This window comes from Drosophila simulans, chromosome 3L (assembly GCF_016746395.2).
Source record: "Drosophila simulans strain w501 chromosome 3L, Prin_Dsim_3.1, whole genome shotgun sequence".
Taxonomy (NCBI): Eukaryota; Metazoa; Arthropoda; class Insecta; order Diptera; family Drosophilidae; genus Drosophila; species Drosophila simulans.
Genome location: NC_052522.2, coordinates 12,290,736 through 12,316,496, shown reverse-complemented (window position 1 = coordinate 12,316,496; position 25,761 = coordinate 12,290,736). Strand labels below are relative to the sequence as shown.

Sequence of the window (25,761 nt, the reverse complement as noted above, 5' to 3'; positions counted from 1 at the left end):
CACTGTGTTTGTATCTGTTGGTATTTTTTGAAATTATTTTGTCAATCCTGTCCGCTCTGGTTACACTGGCTTTCTTGAGCTGGGCTTGGGTGTGGTGTTTTGTTTGAGTAATTGTTTTTGGGGAAAGATCTTTTTAGTTAATTCACTTATTAATATACTTATATCGCGAATATGGCTAGCAGCCTCGTTTTTGTGGCTCTAGTCGGAGCCTTATGCTTTACGCTCGCTAACGGTAAGTTGCGGCTGGAATACGAAAGTCGCCCATTTCTAGGGCGTTGGCATGCGTTAAAACCACGATTTTGCAGCACAACATCACTACGATGAGCACAAGACCACACGGATGGTGTGGTGCACCAAGAGCCAGGCGGAGCAGTACAAGTGCCAGAACCTCACGGTGGCCATCGAGCGGGATCGGGCGCTATTCGACGAGGTGTTCCTCAATCTCACCTGCTTCATGGCCTACAGTGCGGATGAGTGCATCCACCACATCGATCGCGAGAAGGCGCACATCACCACGCTGGATGCGGGCGATGTCTTCACTGCTGGACGGTACAACTCACTCATACCCATCATGCAGGAGAAAGTGGAGGGTGGGTTTGCGGACTATCAATCCGTGGCCGTGATCAAAAAGGGATCTCTGCCAGACTTGAACAATCTGCGCGACATGCGCAACAAGAGAGTGTGCTTCCCCTGGGTGGGCAGCTTGGCCGGTTGGATTGTGCCCATTCACACGGTGAGAATTCATCTTTCAAGTGTTTTATTAGACAACTAAATAAAAATCAAATTGTATATATTTTTTCAGCTCCAAAGGGAGGGCGGCATGGAAGTGGTGGACTGCAACAACCAGGTGAAGACGGCCGCCAGCTATTTCAATAATTCGTGTGCTGTGTACTCGCTTTCCGACAAACACAATCCCATTGGCGACAACTCCGATAAGTAATGCCGCATAAAAGCCACAATTTTACACACTTTAACTAACAACATATCAATTCCCAAACCAGACTTTGTACGCTGTGCACTGGAAAGATCCCCGGAGGACGTTGCTCGTCTGCGGATCCCTACTTTGGCTACGAAGGAGCCTTCAAATGTCTGCTGGAAAAAGGAGATGTTGCCTTCTTGCGCCACTCGACTGTGAATGAAATGCTGCAAACCACCGAATTCAGTGAGTTACTAGAGGGATTCTCCTGAAAACCCATTATTGATCTAAGCTGCGTTTTTAGAGAACATAGCACCCGACACTTTTGAGCTGCTCTGTCGCGACGGTCGCCGTGCCTCCATCAACGATTATCGCCAGTGTAATTGGGGCCAAGTGCCCGCCGATGCCATTGTCACATCTTCGGCTCGCAGCTTCAGCGATCGCAAGCAGTATCAGCAGTTCCTGAAGCGCATCGCCGAGCTCTACTCCGATGGCACACGTGATGATCAGAGCAGGCAGGGAGGACAAGGCTTCAACAGCCGTAACAACTTCAACGAACAGAATGGCTATGGCCAGTTCGATAATAATGATCCGTACAGAACGCAGAATCAATACGATCAGTATCGCAGCGAGCGATTGGACAGCAGTTTCGCAGAGGAAAGAAACCAGCAGGACGGCACGAACACTTCCATACTCTATGAGAAGTTCCGCATCTTCGAGTCGAAGCGCTATGGCAAGCCAAATTTGTTGTTCCAGGTAAGTGGATCATATTTTCCGTGATTTGATCTGTCTTAACATTCAATTGTTTTGTTACAGGATTCTAGTCGTGCTCTAACCTTGATTCCCGAAGATGATCAGTCTTTTACCAAGTACCTGGGCCCTGCCATCAACTTTATCTACGGCATCCGTGAGTGTCCAGTTCCAGCGATGACGCTTTGCGTGACTTCAGAGAATGAGCTTGATAAATGCATCAAGATGAGGGTGAGTGGAAGACTGATTATATAGATAGCAAGATCAGTTGATTGATCCTTTACAAAATCCCTTTTAGACTGCCCTGAAGGCTCACCTCCTGAAACCGGAACTCATCTGCAAGAAAATGCACTCCCACATCAACTGCATGCAGTTCATCGAAGCGGGCAAAGCAGACATCTCGGTTTTCGATGCCGGCGATGTCTACACTGGTGGCCTCAACTACGACCTGGTGCCCTTCATGTCGGAGGTGTACAATCTGGGCGAGCCCGAGTACTATGTGGTGGCCGTGGCCAAGGAGGATGATCCCGATACGGAGCTAACTTACCTGAAGGGTAAAAATACCTGCCACACGGGCATCAACACCGCCGCTGGCTGGACATATCCGATGGCGCTATTCATCTCGAACGGCTGGATTCGTCCCTACGGATGCGATTCGGTTCGAGCTGCCGCGGAGTACTTCACCAAGTCGTGTGTGCCGGGTGCCATTAGCAATGAGTACAACACCGGAGTGCCATACGACAGCATGTGCGATCTGTGTCATGGAACTAGCTATCGCTACTGTCGTCGCGATGCCTCCGAGGAATACTACGGGCACACGGGTGCATTCCGTTGCCTCGTCGAGGGCGGCGGTCACGTGGCCTTCATGAAGCACACCACGGTGATGGAAAGCACGGGCGGCAAACGCAAGGAATGGTGGGCCAGGAATGCCCTGAACGATGACTTCGAGCTGCTCTGCACGGATGGTACTCGTGCCGAGATCCAGGAATACAAGCGCTGCAATCTGGGCAAGGTTAAGGCCAATGCTGTGGTCACCCGCGGCGGAGTCAACTACAATGAGACCCAGATGAATGCCTACATCAATCTGCTGACCTATGCCCAACAATTGTACGGTCGCAAGGAAGTGGACGCCTTCAGTTTCAGCATGTTCTCCTCGCCGATCGGGCACTACGATCTGATCTTCCAGGACGCCACGCGGCAGCTGCAAGTCATCCCGCCCAATAAGCGCAGGTACGATGCCTATTTGGGCAGCGACTTCATGCGGGCTCGCCGCATCACCGACTGCTATGCTGGTGCCTCCCAGGTGGCATTATCCGTGGGCCTGCTCCTCGTGGGCTCCCTGGTTGCAATGCTCTGAATCACACTAGACTCACTTAGATTTCTGAATCTCTAGCACAAAGAGAAAACATATCAACGTTTTTACATTCCAAATATGATTAAGTTAAAAGTGAAATCCCTTCCGTCCGAAAATGAAACTCTAATTAGCCGAAAAATATCTGTTGAAGGCTTTAATTTATAATTTATAAAGTCCTGTGCCTTATTATAGTATTTGTTTGTGTACATACCAACTAAGACCGTCCAAAAAATGTACCTAGGAGATGTAAGCCGAATCTTTTACAACCGCTTATATAAGTATACAAATAAAATAACGAGATAAAGGAGTTATTTCGCCTTTTTTGAATTAATATCATTTAAAGAATCCTAATATCTTGACCGCAATTATAGGCGCCAAATTCAAATTGATTATGTGCGGCTGACATCGCTTTGAAAGAAAGCTGTAATTGAAATTTACGCTGGTAAATATTACATTTAAACTTAAAACACTCTGTATTGTTTATAAAGCCAGTAAAATGTTTAAAAATTAAAGAAAATAACATAGTTGCAAGTTTCAGCGCAGTGTGACCGCTTGGCCGCATAGGCAAGGGTGGAACGGTGCCGCGAAACGACGGTCACACCCGCCTGCACACATCTGTGGAATTGGTTAATTTCGAAAGTCCGGAAAAACCGGACGGAACCTTTCACCTCGCTCTGGACCAGTGGCACCGCCCTCGATTATCGCAAGATGTCTATTAACCTGCGCACCGTCTACGCCTTCGCCCGCGAGATGTACCCAAAGACCTCCAAGGAGACCATCCAATATGGAACAGCTGGCTTTCGCGGCAAGTGAGTAGTTGCCTCCATTAACGATCTTAATAATCATCATAATCATTATATGCTAACACACCCACACGCTGCACACGTTGGCGCATTTGATTAGCCCACGGCGATTGTTTGTTTTCTGATAAATTCGGCGGTTGCAGGGCTGTGATGTTGGAATTTGGCGTTTATTTTTAGATATTGTTCACCTTTTATCAATGGACATGCCCTTCTTTTGCCGTTATGTATGCCTGTATGTGCGTAGGTGTGCGTGCATGTGCATAGGCGCATACATACTGACGCACAGTCGCGGGCAGCGAACTAGTGCCACCTGTGCAAGTTGTAATGGTCTACCTTTTAATCAGCTACAAATACTTCTTATTTTCGAATCTGAATGAAAAACTAACAAACTAAGTATTTGATTACATAGTTTGTGGTTTCCGCGCCCTTATTTTCTAACCACTTTACAGCCAGATAACAAAGTTTCCATGACACACCTACTGATAAAAGCAATTGCAACGCCTAAAATGAGCAATCCATTGTGTTCTATAGGCTTATCAATCCAGCGAAGATAAAATAGATAGCTAAAGTGATAACAAACATATAAACAAACAACATTAGGTACAAAACATTACCCAACCATTAAAAAAAGTAACATACTAGCTAAAAGATACATTTGTATCTATATAAAAACAAGATTTACTAACTCCGCATTTTTTCAGGGCTGAGTTCCTGGACAGCGTGATGTTCCGCATGGGCGTTCTGGCCACCCTGCGATCCCGGTACCGCGGTGGCTCCGTCATCGGCGTAATGATCACGGCATCGCACAATCCGGAGCCGGACAACGGAGTGAAGCTGGTCGATCCCAAGGGCGAGATGCTGGAGGCCAGCTGGGAGGCGATAGCCACCGATCTGGTCAACGTCAGCGACCAGGAGCTGGAGCAGCAGGTGGCCAAGATCATAAAGGACAACAACATCGATGTGACGACCAGTTCGCAGGTGTTTGTGGGCATGGACAACAGATACCACAGTCCGCGGCTGCTGAAAGCGGTGGCCGATGGTGTGATAGCGCTGAAGGGTAACGTCAAGGAGTACGGCATTGTGACCACACCCATGCTGCACTACTTCGTGGTGGCGGCGAATACCAAGGAGGCCTACGGCAAGCCCACCGAGGAGGGTTACTACGATAAGCTGATCAAGGCATTCGAACTGCTGCGCAACGGACGCCTGGAGAACGGCAACTATCGCAACAGCATCATCTACGATGGTGCCAACGGCGTGGGTGCCCGCAAGATGCTGCAGTTCATCAAGCGCATGAAGGGCTCCCTGAACGTGACGGTCATCAACCAGGGCATCGGTGTCGGCAAGATCAACGAGGACTGCGGCGCCGACTACGTGAAGGTGCAGCAAAGGCCGCCGAAATCCATGCCCGAGGATGTGAAGCCCTACACGAGATGCGTCAGCGTGGATGGCGATGCCGATCGCGTGGTGTACTTCTTTACCGACGACAAGGGCGAGTTCCATCTGCTCGATGGCGATCGCATAGCCACGCTGGTCGCCGGCTATCTCATGGAACTGGTCACGCAATCGGAGATCAGCCTGCGGTTGGGCCTGGTGCAAACTGCCTACGCGAATGGTGCATCCACGGACTACATAGTCGACCAGCTGAAGTTTCCCGTTTCGTGCGTACCCACGGGCGTGAAGCATCTGCACCACAAGGCCCTGGAGTACGACATTGGTGTTTACTTCGAGGCGAATGGCCACGGAACGATTGTGTTCAGTGACAATGCCAAGGCGACGATTGCCCAAGTGGCCCAAACCAAGGAGAGTGCCAAGACCTTGCTGCTGCTCATCGATCTGATCAACGAGACCGTGGGCGATGCCATATCCGACATGCTGCTGGTGGAAACCATTCTAAATCACAAGGGCTGGGATGTCCAGGACTGGATCGCGTCGTACAACGATCTGCCCAACCGGCAGCTGAAGGTGAAGGTGCAGGATCGCAATGTCATCGAGACGACGGATGCGGAACGCGTGTGCGTGAAGCCCGAGGGTCTGCAGACGGAGATCAACCAGGTGGTGGCCAACTACAAGCGGGGACGCGCCTTCGTCCGTCCCTCGGGCACCGAGGATGTGGTGCGCGTCTATGCCGAGGCAGCCACCAAAGAGGTAAGGCCTATAAGTTAACTCCAAGCACTAGAACCACACTCAGTATCATTTTTTGCGACAGGACACCGAAAATCTTGCCTACGAAGTGGGTCTGCTGGTCCAGAAGCTGGCCGGCGGCGTTGGTCCTCCATTGACCAAGCCCAACAGCAGTGCCCACCTGTAGAGCGGAATAACGAACCAACCTCACGGGAATCGACAATTGACACAGATCCTGGATGGAGCAATAAATCTCTTTACTCTAAGGTGCTCAATAACTTAAAAAGAAAAAACTTAACTCTCAAACGCATTTATTCTGCAATTGTTCACTGTCCTTTGTGTTCTAAAGATGACATGTTTTGCCATTATTTATAAAGTTCTTTTAATTTTATGTCCTTCGCTATTGTGTAATTGAAGAATTTTATGAAAATGCAACCGCTACGTTAATTTTTTTTTGTTGAGCTGCTAGCGGTAACTATTGAAATTATAAACGAATTGATAGTAGAGATTAATGAACCTAATCAAGTTTGTATTGCTATTTTCTATAAAAGTATTTTTTAAACAATCTGAAGAATTTTTTTCCTTGGAGGGAATATAAATCAGTTTCCACTTCATGTGGAATTTACACTTTAATTATAAATATTTTTAAACTTAACATTTTTAAAAATGTTGCTATAGGTTGTTTTAACATAAATATTACATTTAGCAGGCAGTATTGAAACGCGCCATCTGGCGGTCGGTAGAGGAGACAAGTAGAACAGTAATTGATAAGAGCTACCGTTAACTCTTACAATGTAAGCAAATACTTCAAAACTGTTATACTTGTGTTAATTAAAGTATACGTTTATAAGACGAGTTGAGTTATTGAATATTAACGGTTCTTAGTTCGAAAGTTAGCTAATTCAGCTAACTTATTTAACAAGGCAATTGTTTATAAAAAAGTTTTACTTGAATAATCTTAATACTCGGTATACCTGCAAATGGTATTAAAAGTATATTTTGTCCAGTCGGATGGTTTACTCGTCTAAAACTCAGCCGGTCACACCGTCTGATTGCCGTGCTGTCACTTTGGCTGATGCAATTGCAGTTTTTTAGTTAAAACAAAATTAATTTCCAGTCAACTAGTATTCAAACAGCCCAGACACAATGGACGCGGAAGACGTAAGTTCCCGGAACACCGGCTAGTGCGCTGCAAATGCGGAAAACTTGCGTGGAAAATTCGCATATTATCGTACATGTGCGCCCTTGTCTGCATGTGTGTGTGTGTGTATTTACACATTTGTGTATGAGAACTGGGCGAACATTGAGGTTATGTTTGCTTGATCCGGATTTAAACCATATTGAAATTCCAATGATTTTCGCAGGGTTTTGATCCCACTTTGCTGAAAAAGAAGAAGAAGAAGAAGACCACGTTCGATCTGGACGCGGCATTGGGTCTGGAGGATGACACCAAGAAGGAGGATCCCCAGGATGAGGCATCGGCGGAAGGAGGTGCCGCCGCCGAGGAGGATAATCTAGATCTGGAGAGTTTCGGCAAGAAGAAGAAAAAGAAGAAGAAGCCCTTCAACATGGACGAAATCGAGGCGGCCGTACCCAGCTTCGGCAACGATGAGGTGGCCGCCAGCGAGGAGCCCGAGGAGGAGGAGATCAATCTGGACATGGACTTCTCGATGGCCAAAAAGAAGAAGAAGAGCAAGAAGAAGGAACTGGACGAGCTGTTCGCGGACCAAGCGGACGACGACAGGAGCGAAGACAAAGAGAACGGTACGGTGACGAATAGCAGAGCAGCCAGGGAATTCATCAATTTAGCCAGAAGCTTGGGGTTATAGAATCATTCCCACCTAGATTGGCAGCCATGTAAGCTTGTTGTCACTTGATGGGCAAAGCTATACGATTCTTAAAGTGTCTAACTTGGCTTTCGCCATTTCCGAAGCATTAAAACTTCAAATTCTTAGTGAGTGAGCTAGTATGTAGCTGTTCCACCTTTAAATAGACTCAAGATTTCATTGCTCCCACTTAGCAACTAAGCTTATACCATACCCTTTGAATAACGATTTCATTATTTTACAGACGAGGACAACAGCTCAACCTGGTTTGGCTCCGACCGCGATTACACATACGACGAGTTGCTGAAGCGGGTCTTCGAAATCATTCTCGACAAGAATCCGGACATGGCCGCCGGCCGCAAGCCAAAGTTCGTGATGCGACCGCCGCAGGTGCTGCGCGTGGGAACCAAGAAGACCTCCTTTGCCAACTTCATGGACATTGCGAAAACGCTGCATCGCCTGCCCAAGCATCTGCTCGACTTCCTGCTGGCCGAGTTGGGTACCAGTGGCTCGATGGACGGCAACCAGCAGCTGATCATCAAGGGCCGTTTCCAGCCCAAACAGATCGAGAACGTGCTGCGTCGCTACATCAAGGAGTACGTCACCTGTCACACCTGCCGCTCCCCGGAAACGATATTGCAGAAGGACACGCGTCTCTTCTTCCTGCAGTGCGAATCCTGTGGCTCCCGCTGCTCGGTGGCCAGCATCAAGTCAGGTTTCCAGGCTGTCACCGGCAAGCGTGCCGCCATACGAGCAAAAACAACCTAAATTCTCCTTATTTAAAACTTTTTGAATTTTTATTACCAGTAAAATTTCAATACGAAAAACCAACGATACTATTTATTAGTTGTATTCTGCATTGTTTTGTGCCTTCGTTGCCAGTCGGTTAGGTAGTCCACGAAGCCAATTTCCATTTCCCGCGACCGGCCGCTGTCTATGAAGAACTGAAAGGCGTCCAGACCCATCTTGCCGCGGAACCTATTCGGACGACCGCGCAGGAATAGGTTGTGGCCCCTCGAGATGCGGTTGGGATCTATGTACTCCATGGAGACCTGCAGCAGCCGCATCATGCTCACGGCAATGCTCTTGTAGGCCTCGGACGAGGCCAGCGACGAGGCTTCACTGTACAGGCTGGTGATCACGCGTCCATTGAAGGGCTTTTTGGTGATGCTGGCCTCCAGGGAGCCGGTGCCATCATCGATCATGAACTTCATGAACGACTCGTTGTGCTTTCCATTGCCAGTCACGAAGGCATAAACGATGCAGGTGCAGAAGTGAATCGGATGCACGTCGTCTGTGATGAACACATTCTCGTTCTCCGGATCCTGAGTTGCGCGCTCAATCTGGGAGATGGTCAGCGGTACGTTGTCGTGGACCTCCGGACCACATTTGCCCGTGGACTTTTCACTCTGTTGCTTCTTGCGTATCACGAAGTTATCCAGCTGGCTTTCTATGTCCTCGAAACTCTGATTGAAAGCCATTCTATTTGTTTAGTCTGCGATTTTAAAGGGGATTTGTTTATTGCAGTGCATTTTGCATCAGCGCAAAAAAAAACAGTTGTGCGCATGGGCGTAGGCGCATTAAATTTCTAGGTCAAAAGGGGATTACAAGTTTGCGAGCTTGGCCTGTGGAAGCTTATCGTTTTCGTGGGGTTAGACTTCTTATTTTCTTACAAATAATATTGAATAGTAAATAGAAAATATTTAATACATTTCAAATTAATTTTGGGAGCAATTCTGACACAATTGTATTATAAGTAAAAACCAGGGTCACATTAATTTGCAGTACCGCGAAATATTTTGTTTTGAACCCCCCTTCCAAATTTCCAGTTGTTTGGACTACGCCCCTGTTAATTTTTACCTATTAAATTCAAAGTCTAAAAACATTGTCACCAGATAATAAGAGTATACGCTATATGCACAAACGTAAAATCGTTAATAAAATATATATATTCAACCATTATTTCACCACCGAGAGCAATTCATTTGCACAAAACGCCAGGTTGGCAGCACCATTACTGCGCGCAGCAAGTGGGCATTGTATCGCTTGTGAAATTTAAGGAAAAGTACACTTTGTGCAAAACTAACCGAAAGAATCGCAATAACTGCCGATCTTGGAATGTCTGGTGGTCCATCCATAACGCTAAAAAGCCAACCCATCGATGGTAACAACACGGGCAACGCTGCGGCGCAACAGCAGCAGCAGGCAGCGAATGGCGCAGCAACCGCTGGTGCATCTGGAGCCGCTGGCAGCGCCCAGAATCCAGGACATGGAGGAGCTGCGGCCGGCGCTGGCAGTGTGCCGGCAGAGGGAACGCGGCAGAACAGCCTGCAGCGCATTCAGCAGCGAAAGCAAAAGGTCTTCAATCTGCCCGTGCCACAGAAATTGGCCAAATTGTCGATGTATTCCGCCTGCCAGTCGGAGGGATGCCGCTGCACCGGCTGGAAAACACCGCAGGAAAATCGCCACCGCGACGTCGAGTCCTCCTACTGTCCGGAGTTCAACGAGGAGTGCCGCAACACCAGCTGTCGCCATTCGCTGAGATCGCACATAGCCCATCTGGACAATATATCCAGTTCCAGCATGAACGAGCTACTGGGCGCCATCATAGACATGGAGAACCTATTCATGTCCATGCAGCGCGTCGAGGACGAGGACACCAAGAAGGTGTACCAGTACCTCTTCCGTTTGCTGCGCCAGTGCGTCCTCACGCGCCAGCAGGCGGTCATCCGGGGACCTCTCGGCGATCCACCATTCGAGACGCCGTGCATCACCAAGGCTGTGCTCTCGCTGGTCTTCTACAAGTACAATCACCTGAGCACGCCTGAACTCCAAACCATGACCGAGGTGGCCAAGACGTTCTTGAACTTTCTGAACCACTACAACTTTGAATCGCCGTCGACCAGGAGGGGAGATCTCACCCACGAGGATGCCTCTAACTACAAAATCAACTACACCAGGTGGTTGGTGTTCTGCCACGTGCCCGCCTTCTGTAACTCCCTGCGCCAATGTGAAACGTCCCTAGTGTTTGGACGAACGCTCCTGCGCACCGTTTTCCAGTGCATGTCGCAGCAGCTGAAGAAGAAGTGCATCTCCGAGCGGGATCGCTTTCCCGAGGACAAGCGTTCGATCATCACGCTGATGCCGAAGTTTCTGGAAACGCTTCGCGCCGAATTGCTCAAGGATGATTCGCCCATCTGGGATACCAGCTACCGCCCGTCAAATTCCTTTGTCATCCAGCAGAGAAAGCGTAATCAGGAGGTGGCAACTGTACCCATTGGTCCCAGTGCAGCAGGCATTGGTGGGAGCAAGAGGACCAGTGTGGGTGAACCGCTCCACAAGCGAATCAAAAAGGAGCCCACCGATCGTCCAAGCAGGTTGGTAATCAGTTTTCTCTTCTTTAAATACATTTACTAATCGTCCTGCCGCAGTGAGAATTTGGATGACCTGCCTGCGGACGTAGTAATGCGCGCCATGAAATCGGTGTCCGAGTCGAAGACCACCAACAAAGCGGAAATTCTCTTTCCGGTTAATGTGTCGCGCGATGAGAACGTCAAGGCGGAGGAGCAGAAGCGAGCCATTGAGTTCCATGTGGTGGGCAATTCGCTGACCAAACCGGTGGACAAGCAGACTGTCTTGTGGCTACTGGGCCTGCAGCTCGTATTTGCCTACCAGCTACCCGAGATGCCGCGCGAGTATATCAGCCAGTTGGTTTTCGACACCAAGCACAAAACCCTGGCGCTCATCAAGGAAAACCAGCCCATCGGCGGCATCTGTTTCCGCCCGTTTCCGTCGCAGGGCTTCACCGAGATCGTTTTCTGCGCGGTCACCATGTCGGAACAAGTGAAGGGCTATGGCACGCACTTGATGAACCACTTGAAGGACTACAGCATACAGAGGGGCATCAAGCATCTCCTCACATTCGCCGATTGCGATGCCATCGGGTACTTCAAGAAGCAGGGTTTCTCCAAGGACATCAAATTGGCGCGACCAGTTTATGCGGGCTACATCAAGGAGTACGATAGTGCCACTCTCATGCACTGCGAGCTGCATCCAAGCATTGTGAACACGCAGTTCATAGCTGGTTAGTCAACGAATGGACAAGGAATCATGGTCCCATTTTACACTCCCTTTCTTCCTTTCAGTAATTCGCAGTCAGAGCGAGATTCTGAAGGAGCTGATCGCACAACGCCACAACGAGGTGCAGAAAGTAAGACCCGGCTTGACCTGCTTCAAGGAGGGCCTGCCCTCGATTCCCGTGGAATCGATTCCTGGTCTGCGGGAGATCGGTTGGAAGCCGCAAAATCGCCCGGCGCGCTCTTCGCGACCCCTCGAGGAGTCCACCGATCCGGAGAAGCTGGCCACGTCCTTTGCATCTGTGCTGCAATCCGTGCGCCAGCACACCACCGCCTGGCCCTTCCTGCGCCCGGTGACTGCGGCCGAGGTTCCGGACTACTACGATCACATCAAATATCCCATGGACCTGAAGACCATGGGCGAGCGCCTGAAGAAGGGTTACTACCAAACGCGCCGCCTGTTCATGGCGGACATGGCGCGCATCTTCTCCAACTGTCGGTTCTACAATTCGCCCGACACCGAGTATTATCGGTGTGCCAACTCCCTGGAGCGCTACTTCCAGACCAAGATGCGCGAGCTGGGGCTGTGGGACAAATGATGCAGTGACTCCGATGAGCCCTGCATAAGGCCGAATATTTAATCGAACTAATATAGTGTATTACTTCTATTTATTTTTAGAATCCTCTCCAGCTAAAGACAAACCCGTATATATTAGTCAGTTACTTAGGTTAAGCTCATTTTGTCCGTCTTGTTCTCTTAGGCGGACACGCGAAGTGTCTTTGGGAAGAATAAAACAGATCTATCGCCAATTCATTAAGCACGAATCCACCCATCCTTGCTTCACCCAGAGGACGAACCTGGTCAAATGATGTGTGTAACCACTACGTTTTGTCTTAACTCTTTATTTCACTTTTGATTTCCTACATTCATTGTTTCGCATGCTTTTAAAGTTACAGGAGTTCTTCTCGTTTGGTTTAGTAAACATTTGCTTAATGATTTCAGTTATAAAATTATATCTTAGGGGCGGGAGTTAAATCGAATCTCTAGGACATTGTACAAAGGCTCATGCATACATAAATCCGTGGCTCCCAAATCTGCGGCTGCACCGGAAATGGCGAAGGATATCGTCGTGGTTATGCCGATGGTACAATGAAAATGTTAACCGTAGTTGCTTACTGCTTGAATTCAATTATCCTTTATTACATGGTATATTTAGTTTTTAATTTCCATACGTGGTAGTCTTTACATTTTAGCCATTACTTGCGAAACATGCTTTCTTTTCAGTGTTCAACTCGATAATTGCGTATTTATATACAAACATACATATGTGGAGCTAATCAGAGTGAGCATATATGGAGATATACATATTACATACAATTAGATACATAATTTATGATTACATAATATTGAAATGTGTGTGGTCACTCCGCCATCCCCATCCTCATCCCTCTCCGCTCTGCCAAGCGTGTTAACTGACCAAACTGGACTGGGCTTGTGCTGAATACAAATATATATATATCTGGATACAAGGATAACAAACAAATATCTAAAGGACTTCAGCTGGAGATACGCGTACTTCACTCGCTTTCAAGGCCTCGATTTCAAGCGCAGCAGCCAGTGAATCACACAATCAATCTTAAACATTTACATTGAGAACATCATCACCACAGTATCGTATCTTTTCAAATCGAATCGAATCGTAAGTATAATTTATTTCCCTTGCCCAACCGAGATCAGAGAAAATAAACTGTACGAAAACCGAATTTTTGGGCTTTTCTTTTTTGGACAAATTTGCTAATGATTGGTTATGTTTTCTTTTTTGTTGTTGGGGTTTTTCGTTTAACATTTTCATTCGGAGACTTCATTCATTCATTGCAGCTGAGCTGGGATTGACTTTTTACAATTGTGCTTTTGATAGAAGCGCGTAGCTGCCGATTTTATTTTCTTTTTTCATGTTTAAAATGCTCTTAAATAATAGTTTTAAATGCTAGTAAAACGGGTCGAGCGTTTGTCGATGTTTTACGCCCACAAGAAATACAATATTACAATCGATTCGTTACTCTTTCATTCAAATAAAAACGTATTAAGTTAGCTTTTATTTTAGATTTGGGAATTCCATGGATTTAATTGGTTTACTCCATTAATTTCATTATTGTTGTTATCGGCTCCTCCGCCAAATCTCCTTGCTCCTCTCCTTGCTAAATGGTTGCTCTTGTTGTGTTCTGTTTTGTTTTTTGTAGCTTTTCATACTTATGCTTAACTATGTTCTTACTAAATATATATATGTATGTATGCTGGCGTGCCATTATCTGCTCCTCCTTATCAATGCCCTGCTTTCTGCTCAGCGCAAGGCGTTGGAACCAGCCATTTACACAAAGCCTAACACATGGCCGGTTCGGTTCGGTTCACATTCACATTCACATTCGCGCTAGTCGCTAATCAGTAATCATTAATCGAATCGTAGAGCGCTTATCATCGCCAAGCACACGTTGGTGGTGGGCGGGCAGCAGCGGAGTGCGCCCCAGGACGTCGTGAGAATTGTAACACTAATTTAATTATACAAATATATTATGCCGCTGGATCCATAACTCGAAATTCCTGATAATAAGAGCCTGTGTGTCGTCGATCGTTCGGGTCACTTGATTGGTTTGCTTCGAATAATTAGCTTTGCAATGAATAGGATATTTACTTAACGCTCTTCTCAATTCGCATCTATCAATTTGTGGTTTGTTGGTTGTGGTTGGTGTATATTTAAAGTGGCTTTCCACTGGCCGGACGGCACTATTGTGCTGCAAAGGTAAACACACACACACATGTTAAACACTCATGTTGCAAATGAAGTGCTTGGGTGTAATTGCTACTCACAAACTGCCGCCACCTGTTGCGTCTGCTCTGGCAAGAGGGACGTCGACTTTGTCGTCGCGGTTGTGGCATTGGGTGCACTGGAGTCCGTGGCATTGGATCCGTTGCCAGCAGCATTGTTGGCCGCCTTCAGCGCAGCAGCGGTGTTGCCGTTGGTGATGTTTGGCATTCCGTTTCCGCCACGACCGCCGCCGTTGTTGCGGTTGTTGCTCCTGTTCCGGAAGTTGCCACCGCCGCCGCCCATGCGATAGTTGTTCCTGTTGTAGCCGGGCGCTCCTCCGTATCCCGAGTTCATGCCGCCGATGCCCCCTCCGCCCACGTTGCCATTATTGTTGTAGAAATGGTTGCGTCCGCGGTAACTGCTTGGAATACATTCAGTTGGTGAGCCACACTGCATTTGCTTGATTGCTTCGATTGGACTCACCTGCCACGTCGTGTGGAGGACACTCCGAAGGTCTCAGTGTTCAACTTGCGCTCCTGGCGCCAATCGTTCTTCTTGTTCTTGCTGCGATCCTGGGCAGCCTCGCACGAGATGTTGTCGAAGAACGATTTGGTCTTGTCGTAGCACACAGCAACATCATCCTCCTCGGGCTCGTGCTCTCCAGCGCCGGTCTCATTGCCAGAATCATCCTTCTTGTCGGTCTCGCCATTCAGCTGCAAGCAGATGATGCAATTTGTGAGTAACTCTTAAAACGATCGTATAGAAAATGTAACTTAAACTGAACTTAAACAAGCATTAAATAAATAAGATTTAAAAACTTAACTGCTTATACCTTCTTAGTTAATGAACTCCTCTTATTTTGACTAGTTCCCTTCATTTATAACTAATTTGTAGTGTATAAAAAATAAAAAGTGTGTGTGGACTTACTGTGTGCACGCCTTCAACCTTCTCACCCACCTGCTCATTGGTTGCAGTTGTATTGGCGGCCGTTGCATTGGTGGCTGGCTTGGGTGCACCATCCTCGGCCACCTTGAGCTTGGCCAGCTGGGAGCGCAGTTCCTCGAACTTGTTGTTAGCCTGCTCGAAATCGAAGTCACCCTCGAACTTGATCTTGTTGCGCGGCTTGTTCTGATTATTGGCCGACTGCGGACGATAGCCCTGCAAAATGTGAACGCCAGGGGTTAATAAACCATCTATAGCACTGTGAGTCACCAGCAGGTGTACCTGATTGGGTCGCATGGGGCCGCGTGAACCCATGCCGCGGTTGCGCATGTTCATCATGTTGTTCGAGTTCTGGTTGCCGCGATGCATGTTCCAGGCCGGGTTGTTTCCACCTCCGTTTCCGCCGCCTCCACCGCCGCCGTTTCCTCCTCGCTGCTGCTGTTGCATTCCATTGCCGCCGCCGCGATTGCGCTGATTATTATTGTTGTTGTAGTTGTTGCTGTAGTTGTTGTCCATTTGACGGCCGGAGTCCCGACGATCCCGCTGCTGGTTATAGAAGTCCGTTCCACTGCCGCCGCCTCGTTGCTGCTGCTGCTGTTGCATGTTGTTGTGGCTGGAACCGCCACGTTGCTGCTGCTGCTGATTCTGTTGCTGCTGGTGGTTCTGGCGCTTATGTCCTGCATCGCGTCCGTTGCCACCCTGGCCAGCGTTCTGTTGCTGGTGCAGCTGCTGCTGTTGGGTCAGCTCCGCCGTGGGACTCACAATCAGGCTAATGGGTGTCGTCGATCGCGAGGCACCGGCCAGCATGTCTAGAACGGAAACTGTACACATATAGAGGACGCAACGAGGACGAAAGTAAAGGAGAGAGTAATGCGTGTGGGCACCAAAAACATTAGTCCAAACAAATACATGTGTCAAATACTTGGTACATTAACTTTTATAAAGAGCTGAGTGAAATTTGTTTTATCAAATAATTAAAAAACGGACATTTGATAAAATCGTGCGCCATTTTAAGCAGTTAAATCGACATGCTCACTTATCGGATAAAACCACAAAATAAACCATATCTTAAACTATTTCCGGAATGTGCGTTTTTGAAAATTGCAATCGCTTTTTTTTACCAGGAAACTAATTTTGAAATGTTATACTTGTGTGCAATGTAATTATAGTAATGTGTGCTCTAACCCAACTCACTTGGCTGTTTCTGCTGCTGGGGCTTCGGCTGTTGCTGATTGCCACCGATGTGCATGAAGGGTCCGCTGCCCGGAGCACCGGAACCGGGTGCAAGCGATCCGCCCGCATTGCCCACCATGTTGGCCAGATTGGGTCCGCCAAGGTTGCCGAACGGATTGCCATTACCGTAGCCGGGTCCGCCGCCGCCAGGAGCGCCTGCTCCGCCAGCACCACCACTGCCACCACCGCTTGGCATCTGGGGCGGTTGCTGCGACGGCACCTGTTGCTGCTGCGGCGGAGCGCTCATCCCGCTGGGCATGGGGAAATGCTGCGGCATCTGGGGCGGTCCGTTCTGGAGCTGCGCCTGCATGATCGCCGGGTCATTGTGGTGCGGCAGCGTGTGGTTGTTGACAACGCGAATGTCCTTGATGTCCGAGCCACGGAAGAGGATGTAGTCGTAGATCTGCGACTGCGGCGCTATCTGGAACTGGGTGTCCCGATCTTCTGTACCGAAGGATCGCACTGGAAAAGGAGAGAGGGTTAAAAAGAATTGAGTTATATTAAATCTTATAAAGACGATTAAGTTATTATATTAAATCTGAGTGGAATAGTAAACATTTTTACAGTAAAGTTTTCTTATCACAGCCGCCATTTTTATTAGGAAAGATCTTCCACACAACGAAACTTTTGAATTGGTAACTTTTTTCACTTGAAATAAAGTTAGAAACTACCTTTTTTGCCTAACCGGCGTTGTAAGTCGATTTAGAAAGTGATCCATCTAATAAGTGGAACTTTCCAAGCCCACATCTTTCAAGTTTATATTCCAATTGTTTTAAAATGTATGCAGCACATTATGTAATGCAATTGTTCAAAAGCCGAATTACTTGGATTGCGGCAACCTTGTAAACCCATTAAGGTTAGGCCGCGTTTCAAATTTAACCTCAACTGGGGAACGCATGTTTTGCCGGTATTTGTGCGTTCTCCGTTCCTCCTTTTCGGCTACCAGGGCACTGACATCCGTAACGGGAGCCCTTGGATCCCGTTATCTCGCGCCAAATCGAAATTGTATTTGCAAATAAACAAATTGCATTGGGGCCTTGCTGTTGTTCGTTACTTTGTGCGCGGGTGTATGTGTGCCATGTAAATTGCAAAAGCAACACTGTACAACAACAAGCCAAAGACAAAAACAGGCCAAAGCCAACATGACAAACAAAAAGCATAAGTGGGAGAGCGAGAGACGGCTGTCGAAATGGAGAGAGCGGAGCGGTGGCGGCAATTGCACTCACCGTCCCCAGAGTATGAAATTACTGTAAAAACTAACAAAAAGAAACGAACAAAAAAGAAAGAAAGAGTAGAGCCACCAACACAAGAGAAATGGACAGAATCCATTTTCTTTTGCGATGAACCGTTTTTTTACACGAATTTTGTCTTTCTTTTTTTTTTTGGCGCAGATTACGGCACCCACATATATCCCGTATATGTACATATATGGGGCTATATGGCAATTACGTGGGCGGTTTTCGTATTAAATACTTACCACTCGAGAGCGCAATGGTGCACTCCTGCGGATCCACCGTGTACAGGCGGCCCTCGTATCGAATGTCTGCTTTGGAAATGAGGCTGATTTTGGAGCCCAACTCCGGCAATCCCCCGCTCATCTTGAACTACTTCGATACTTCACTGCGCACTCACGCCGAAAATACAAACTATTATTAAATATTTCTGCCAACAGGCACACGAATTTCTCCGTCAAAAGCAAACAATTATAGCGAGCGCGACGACAACGATTTCTCGACGGTTTCAGTCTCTGCTCTTCTTTTACTTTTTTTTTCCGACTTTTTTCACACGCAATTGCGTTCCAGTTCCAGGGCGAATTTGCGGCCAATCGCCTTCCAGCCGCGTTTGCTTGATCAAGCTGTGTTTTTGCACAAGTGCGACAAGCGCTTTTCCAATGTCTGTGATGCTGCACACACGGCTCCAAATGTGAAAATTGCAATTTTCGATGCACAAATCTTTGCTCCGTCCGTCTGCGAAAACCTACCCGTCGAAAATGAACGATGCATACGAGCGAGAGCCGCGACGGTGTTGGAAAGCGCGGGTGTATAGCAGCGGTGCGGCAGCGAAATAATAATAACTGTTTATGTGCAAAACTGTTCAAAATATAAAAGCAGACGCTTCAAAAGGTTGCGAAAAGTAAATAAAGCTGTTTCAGTATTTATACGTTCTCTGTTTGCATTAAAATTCAAATATTATTTTTTTTTTACAGGGCAGCCCTGATTGCAACCCTAAATACAACTCTGGCAAGTGAGCACGCATCCCTGGTTCTTCGGCTTCCCTCGGCGCATTTTTTTCAAAGCGAAACGGCAAAGAAATGCTCTGGCATTTTACGGATTTCTAAGTGTATTATTTATGTGAGAGAATTGCAAATAAAAGTGAGTCCATCATGCCACCCAAGCTGGAACCGATTAGCGTGCGCACCGCGCGCCTGAACAACTTGATTCTGGGCAAAGGTGCTGGCGTCTGTGCGAAGCCCGCTGGAAGCGCCGCCGGATCGGGTATTCCCGCCTCCACCAGGAGGAGCATCGTACCCGTGAGCACCACCAGCGCCGCCGTGGCGGAGGCCATCTGCCGCGAGGGACTCCTGGACGCCTTTTGTCTGCTGTACAATGAGTGCGACAAGGACACGCTGAAAAAGCGCGATCGCAACATCGCCGAGTTTGTCAACAAATGTGAGTCAGCAGGGTTTTCGGATGGAGTATCTACCATTCTATAGAAATGGAACTCAGAAGCCTCATTTTTACTTCCTTGGGTCAGAGAGGAGTCCACTTTTGCTTATCATATGCCAAATTAGATATTAGAAATTATTAGAAAAAGAATCTCATAGATTTACCTGTATGTTCCTGTTTCCCTCCTTGAATAGTTACCCATTATATTACCATCTAATTTCCTACTCCAGTTCGTCCCATCATAGAGGAGACCCGCAAACTCAGAGTCAACGCAGATGACTTCCTCATCAAGACGCTTATTGGCCAAGGATACTTTGGCAACGTTCACCTGGTGGTGGAGCGCCAAACCAGCGACATATACGCCATGAAGAAGATCAAAAAGTCGGTGGTGACGACGTCACAAGTCAAGGAGGAGCGCGATATCATGTCCATTCGCAACTCTGAATGGCTGATCAATCTGCAGTATGCCTTTCAGGTTTGTTATTTTCATATTTTCGCATATTTCAGTACTTAAATTAACTTATCCCTTAGGATAACGACAATCTGTACCTGGTCATGGAGTACATGCCCGGCGGAGACCTTCTCAGCTTGATGTCTCGCCACGGCCCATTCGATGAGGACTTGGCTCGTTTCTATCTGGCCGAGCTCACAGTGGCCCTGCACACATTGCACGAGATGGGCTATGTGCATCGGGATATAAAGCCTGAAAATATACTGATTGATCGTTTCGGGCATATAAAACTGGCTGATTTCGGTAATGCCGCTGCCTTGGATCGCGATGGCCATGTGCTGAGTTTGTCGCCGGTGGGAACACCGGATTACATAGCTCCAGAGCTGCTGCAGACCATATCCACCTACAAGCTGTCCAAGTCGATGCACGATGTGAGTAGAATTGTACGATCGCAGAGTTTGGTTTGGAAATTCCATAGCTAAAACAAGAACTCATTTTGTAGGTCAGCTGCGATTATTGGTCCATGGGTATTATAGGATATGAGTTAATATGCGAGACAACACCTTTTCACGAGGACAATGTACACGAGACATACTCCAAGATTCTCTCCCACTGCGAGGAGAGTCACCTCAAAGAGCTTATCAGCTTTCCCGCCGACTTGAAGGTGTCTGTTAACTATAGAAATCTGATTGAGTCACTGGTCACAAATCCTTCGAAGCGATTGTCCTATGAGCGCATCAAGAATCACCCCTTCTTCAGCGAAATACCGTGGGGCTCCATTCGCTCGCAGGTTCCACCGATTATACCAACTGTTAGGTCTGACGATGATACCTCCAATTTCGAGGACGGAATTCGTCATAAGACTCGCAGGGAAAAGGGACTAGCTAAAAAGTCGCTCACAACGAACATGAAATCGAATGATTTCAGTGGCAAGGATCTGCCATTCATTGGGTACAGTTTTGTGCACATGGAAAAGTCGGCAATTTCCGCTACCACCGATGAAAAGCTGCAGGAGAAGCTAAAAGAACTGCTGCAGAAGCTAAAGACTAGAGAGAATGAGATTTCCATGCTGAAACAAGATCTTTTGCGGGCTCAGCAATCGCTTAGGAAGACCGATAACAAATCTCAGGTGGTGGCCGATGCTAAAATGGAAATTAAGAAGCTGCAACAGATTATCAAGGAGAAAACAATGGAGCTGACCACTTGCAAGACGCAAATTAAGACGCTCCAAAGTTCGGCCAAAATAGACGAGGAAATGTGGTCCAAGAAGGAAGCCACTATCACCGATCTTCTCCGCCTGAATCGCCAAAAGTACGAAGAAGCCAAGATCGCTTCGGAGCAACGATATGAGAAACAATTGGCGGACAAAAAACAAGAACTGGCATCCACGCTGCAAAAGTTAGATGCCCGTGAGCTGGAGTTCAATGCCAAGTTCGAAGAGTGCAAGCATTTGTCGATGAAACTGCAAAACTACAAGGATATGCTGCAGCAGATCAAGGAGCAGAATCTCAAGTCTGAGACGAACCATGAGGAGCAGAGGCGCCAAATGGCCGAGTCGTATGAGCAAAAGCTGACAGATCTCCGGAAAAAGGTTCGCGACTCGCAGGATACAAACCGACGCATGACAATGGAGATAAAGGAAATACGCACCGAGCTGGACGAGTCCATATCCTCCAGCAAGTCCACACAGGAAGCGAAGAACGCTACCGAGCGGAACATCGAAGAAATCCTGCGGCGTCTAAACCAGGAGATCGCCTCCAATAATGAGCTTCATGCGGAAAAGGTCAAACTGGAGACGAAGCTGCAGCTGAAGGAGAATGAAACCCAAGAAGTTAGAGCCGAATGTCATCGACTTGAGAGGGAATTGCAGGTAGGGTGTTGTTCATCTGCATTTGTTAATTTAATCAATGCAATATTGAGCAAACAATTTTATATAGAAAAAAAATGTAAGCAGGCTGTGATTGTTTGTTTTTTATTTTGTGTCAAACTGAAAGTTTTAATGATTTTTAATTAAGCATAAACCTTTCAATTAAATCAATAATATGTAATTTGTAAATATACTTTATGAATTAATTCCAACTAGCTCGCCGAGTGCCGCTGCCAGCTGGCTGAATCCTCACTAGCCTCCCACGTTTCCCCCTACGAAACTGCGCCTGGATCTTTGACCGAACTGAATGCCATCGAGGACCAACTTCGCGCCGACTTGCTAGCCGCCAAAGAGAGTGAAAACCATCAGAAGGGACGAGCCGATCAACTGCAGACACTGGTCACCAAACTGGAGCAAATGCTTGAGCGCTTTAACGAGCAGAGTCTTTCACCCACGAAATCGCACTCATCGCGTAAGCAAGAAGGTGAAACCGTTGGTGATATGCTCGAGCGGCAGAACGAGAAGCTGGAGGATAAATTGGCAGCAGTGCGGGAGCAGATGATTGTGGAACGTCAGGCAGCGCGTACAGCGAATCTATCGCTCTGGAAGGTGGAGAAACAGCTGGAGGAAGCTTTGTCCGAGAAGAAGTTACTGGCGCGTCGCATGGAACTCACCGAGGATCGCATCAAAAAGGTGCAGAACGCCAGCGATGAATCACAGAGAATGCTCAAGACGTCTCAGGAGGAAACTCGCCAGCGGGAGTCTCGCATCGAGGAGCTGAAGCAGGAACTGGCGGCCGCCAAAAGGGATGTCCTCAAGGAGCACCGCCAATGGGAAAAGGCCGAGCAGGAGCGCATGAAGTGCAAGTCGGAGATAATCGAGCACTTGGCCAATGTGCACAGATTAGAACAACAGGAGACGGAACTGCGCCAGAAACTCAGGCAAATCCAAACACGATTCGATGGTCTTACGTTGGAACAGAAGATTACCATACGGGAACTGCAGGAGGAGCGCGAAAAGAGCAGGAAAGCGAATGACTCCTGTCTGGTCTTACAGAAGGAGCTGAAACAGCTCACAGATAACTTCCAGAGGTTGAAGTACGCGTGTAGCATAACCGACAGCCAGCTGACTGAAGTAGAGACCATGCTTAAATCGGAGCAGGATCGAAATAAATCCCAGAAATCTCAACTTGATACCCTTCATGAGAAACTGCGAGAGCGCAACGATCAATTAACTGATCTGCGAAAGCAACTAACTGCGGTGGAAGCTGAAAAGCGTCTGGCGGAGCAGCGTGCTCAAGTGTTGGCTTCGGAAATTGAGGAACTTCGCCTCAATCTCAAGGAGCAGCAGAAGAAGCTGGTGGCGCAGCAGGATCAGTTGGTGGAGCAGACTAACGCGCTGTTCGCCACCCAAGAGAGAGCTGAACTTTTGGATGGGCAAAATGCCAATTACGAAGCCCAAACTGCGGATTCGAATCGCGAAATGGTTAGCCTGAAGGAGGAAAATGCTAGAATTCTCAGCGAGCTGTTCCACAAGAAGGAGGAGGTGGGCAATCTCCAGGCGGAGATAAGGGACTTGGAGTCTGCGCAAGCCAACTTGCACGCCGAGATCGATTCCCTTCAGGACACTTTGGCCGAGAAGGAGCAGTTCTACGTGCAGCGGGACATTAAATCGAATGCCACTCTTGCGCAGCACAAAAAGCTGATTGACTACCTTCAGGTATAGCTATTTGATATATTTTTTTATAGAGAATATTTAATGAGATTAAATACATTTTAAAATTTATATTTTAGCTCAAAGTTGAGGACCTGTCCGCCAAGAAGAAAAAGACATTGGCGGACAAGCTTTTCGGCTCTAGCCACACAAACAAGGAGAACGTGTCACCCAATGACGTGGAATCTTCCATTCTGTATCGTGCTCTAAAGGAGGAACTGAAGCGAGAACAAAAGATGAACAGCTTGCTGAAGGAGCAGTTGGCTCAGTTGAATGGTGGGCTTTCTTTAGGTTTCACTTGATGGTTGTATCATTTACTAATTGTATATATCCTTTAGGAACTGCAACCCTGCGCTCTCCACGCAAATCAGCAGCTGTCAATGGCGACTCCGATGCACCCAAACAGAGGCCCGTAAGCATTGCTGCCTTGCCACGTTCGCCACAGAAGCAGCAGCAGCCCCTGAAGCGCACCACCAGCCAGGTGGAGTTGAAGACGACGGCGGAGAAACCGACTAAAGTAACCATTGAGAACCAGGCTCATCACCGTTTCGAACTGGCCCTGCAGGAGTCCAAGGTGGATGCAGCCAACTGTGTAGTTTGCGGACAGGCCGTCGTTGCCGGTTCGCCATTCTGGAAATGCAAGGAGTGCAAAGATGTAACGCATCGCAAGTGTCGCTCCAATGTTCAGGGTCATTGCGGAGCCACCAAGCCAACTGCACCGCCAGCCGATGATCTTAGCAGTGTTCAATCTGTCTCCAGCTTGACTTTGGATAGCGTAGATAGTGCGGGTGGTACAAACAGCGGTGGCGAGTACATTGGATCGCTGGTCTACAGTTCGGATGGTGCAGAAGATCAGGCACGGAAGGAGATCGAAGTGAACTGCGCCTTTGAAGTGGCCGAGCAGCAAATACTCCTTTTGGGCTGTAACACGGGACTGTACGCGTATCACTTGGACTCGCAGCGATTGGTGCACATTTCAGGTCTCGAGTCGGTGAGCTGCATGTCCATCTGCAAGCGCCTGGCCAAGGCTATCATGGTGGGCACAGTGGGCGAGAAGCTCTACCAATGTGACTACCGCCAGCTGGAGTCACGCTGCCAGAGCTCCAGTTCGTGTCACAAGCCTGTGCTGGAGACCTCGGCCATTGAGCTGCCGTTTGCCAATCGCACGCCCTCGGAGAAATGGAAACTAGTGCTGATCTCCGATGAGGCGGAGAACGCATTGGATTCGGTGGCTATTGCGGCCACATCCACTAGGATTGTCATCTTGAAGTACGACCTTAAGCTGCACATGTTTAAGCCAGTTCGAGCCTTGGACACGGCCACGCCGGTCACTTCCATATTCTTTACGCGTCACTCGGCCATTGTTAGCTCGGATAAGTTCTACGAGATCGATTTGGACAACTATGCGGCTGAGGAGTTTGTGGATCTGTCCGATAAGTCAATGGAGAGCACTGCCAAGTGCCAGCCCCTAACTGCTGTGCGCATCTCACGGCAGGAGTATCTGCTCTGCTTTGCCGAATATGGCGTCTTTGTGGACGAGTTTGGCTGCAGATCCAGGCCGTACGATTTGAACTGGGTCTATGCACCCACTGGATTTGTCTACCGCGAGCCATTCCTATTCATTGCCCACTACCAAAGCGTGCAGATAGTCCGTTTGCATCGGTCGTTCAGCAAGGAAATGGGCAGCGGGGACAACGCATCGGAGACTTCGGAATCCCCGGAGCTGCAGCGCGTCTACTTGCCACACTACATGTCCACGCTGCTGGCCAACAGCGGAGATGTCAATCTCTATGCCGTGGCCATCGATCAGAGGCCCTGCAATGGAACACAGAAGATCTACCATCTGGACACGATGCAGGCATTCAAGCAGAAGTTCAATATCTCCATGGAAACGCTGTCTTCAGTGGCCACTTCCGTGACTTTGGGCTCGACGGTCACCGGAAATAGCTTATAGATGAAGGATATATTGACTAAGCAAATGGACAAAGCATAATACTACAAACTCAGTAGTAGTAGTTATTTCTAGGATTAGGATATGATATAAATCCGAATAATTATTATTTTAACTTGCCAGAACTTCTTTTTTCACAATCTTTCTCATCACTAAAATTTACTTAATTTACTGCTTAAATACTTTGTGCTGTATACACAAATAAAACTTGAGAATTTCATTTTGATAACAAAAGATAATTCACATTAAATTAATATATTTATTTTGATCACTAAAATATCGAAG

General features: G+C 47.8%; 7 protein-coding genes across 19 annotated transcripts; 5 read left to right on the top strand and 2 right to left on the bottom strand.

Annotated features, from left to right (window-relative positions):
- Positions 1–42: 42 nt before the first annotated feature.
- LOC6737842 (melanotransferrin) lies at positions 43–3,327 on the top strand. The gene is made up of 7 exons (XM_002084634.4): positions 43–232; positions 306–733; positions 803–936; positions 1,002–1,162; positions 1,221–1,672; positions 1,733–1,897; positions 1,965–3,327. Exons 1-7 carry the CDS (start codon positions 172–174, stop codon positions 3,021–3,023), a joined length of 2,460 nt encoding a protein of 819 aa, XP_002084670.1. The 5' UTR covers positions 43–171; the 3' UTR covers positions 3,024–3,327.
- A 266-nt stretch (positions 3,328–3,593) lies between these two features.
- LOC6737841 (phosphoacetylglucosamine mutase) lies at positions 3,594–6,512 on the top strand. Its single transcript, XM_002084633.4, has 3 exons — positions 3,594–3,829; positions 4,525–5,971; positions 6,033–6,512. The coding sequence occupies exons 1-3, from the start codon at positions 3,729–3,731 to the stop codon at positions 6,132–6,134; spliced, it is 1,650 nt and encodes a 549-aa protein (XP_002084669.1). The 5' UTR covers positions 3,594–3,728; the 3' UTR covers positions 6,135–6,512.
- A 433-nt stretch (positions 6,513–6,945) lies between these two features.
- LOC6737840 (eukaryotic translation initiation factor 2 subunit 2) lies at positions 6,946–8,604 on the top strand. Its single transcript, XM_002084632.4, has 3 exons — positions 6,946–7,108; positions 7,312–7,711; positions 8,018–8,604. Exons 1-3 carry the CDS (start codon positions 7,094–7,096, stop codon positions 8,539–8,541), a joined length of 939 nt encoding a protein of 312 aa, XP_002084668.1. The 5' UTR covers positions 6,946–7,093; the 3' UTR covers positions 8,542–8,604.
- LOC6737839 lies at positions 8,543–9,476 on the bottom strand. Its single transcript, XM_002084631.4, has one exon. It carries the CDS (start codon positions 9,252–9,254, stop codon positions 8,610–8,612), a length of 645 nt encoding a protein of 214 aa, XP_002084667.1. The 5' UTR covers positions 9,255–9,476; the 3' UTR covers positions 8,543–8,609.
- A 273-nt stretch (positions 9,477–9,749) lies between these two features.
- LOC6737838 (histone acetyltransferase KAT2A) lies at positions 9,750–12,667 on the top strand. Its single transcript, XM_002084630.4, has 3 exons — positions 9,750–11,150; positions 11,205–11,857; positions 11,919–12,667. Exons 1-3 carry the CDS (start codon positions 9,892–9,894, stop codon positions 12,446–12,448), a joined length of 2,442 nt encoding a protein of 813 aa, XP_002084666.2. The 5' UTR covers positions 9,750–9,891; the 3' UTR covers positions 12,449–12,667.
- Positions 12,668–13,022: 355 nt separating this feature from the next.
- On the bottom strand, positions 13,023–18,848 carry LOC6737837 (protein LSM14 homolog B). Of its 12 annotated transcripts, none has more exons than XM_016171379.3 (7): positions 18,306–18,847; positions 16,790–17,290; positions 15,878–16,416; positions 15,581–15,811; positions 15,137–15,366; positions 14,716–15,074; positions 13,023–14,639 (listed from the first exon to the last, which is right to left on the bottom strand). In XM_016171379.3, exons 1-7 carry the CDS (start codon positions 18,424–18,426, stop codon positions 14,632–14,634), a joined length of 1,989 nt encoding a protein of 662 aa, XP_016031617.1. In that variant the 5' UTR covers positions 18,427–18,847; the 3' UTR covers positions 13,023–14,631. The 12 variants fall into 12 exon arrangements, with proteins under 12 accessions (XP_016031617.1, XP_016031614.1, XP_016031613.1 ...); XM_016171376.3 differs by having other exon boundaries at positions 15,611–15,811; XM_016171375.3 differs by having other exon boundaries at positions 15,878–16,404.
- On the top strand, positions 18,832–25,730 carry LOC6737836 (citron Rho-interacting kinase). Of its 2 annotated transcripts, none has more exons than XM_016169671.3 (8): positions 18,832–18,961; positions 19,035–19,497; positions 19,725–19,969; positions 20,026–20,376; positions 20,448–21,815; positions 22,029–23,531; positions 23,606–23,801; positions 23,864–25,730. In XM_016169671.3, the coding sequence occupies exons 2-8, from the start codon at positions 19,212–19,214 to the stop codon at positions 25,477–25,479; spliced, it is 5,565 nt and encodes a 1,854-aa protein (XP_016031609.2). In that variant the 5' UTR covers positions 18,832–18,961; positions 19,035–19,211; the 3' UTR covers positions 25,480–25,730. The 2 variants fall into 2 exon arrangements, with proteins under 2 accessions (XP_016031609.2, XP_016031610.2); XM_016169672.3 differs by having other exon boundaries at positions 20,026–20,388.
- The last annotated feature ends 31 nt before the right edge of the window (positions 25,731–25,761 follow it).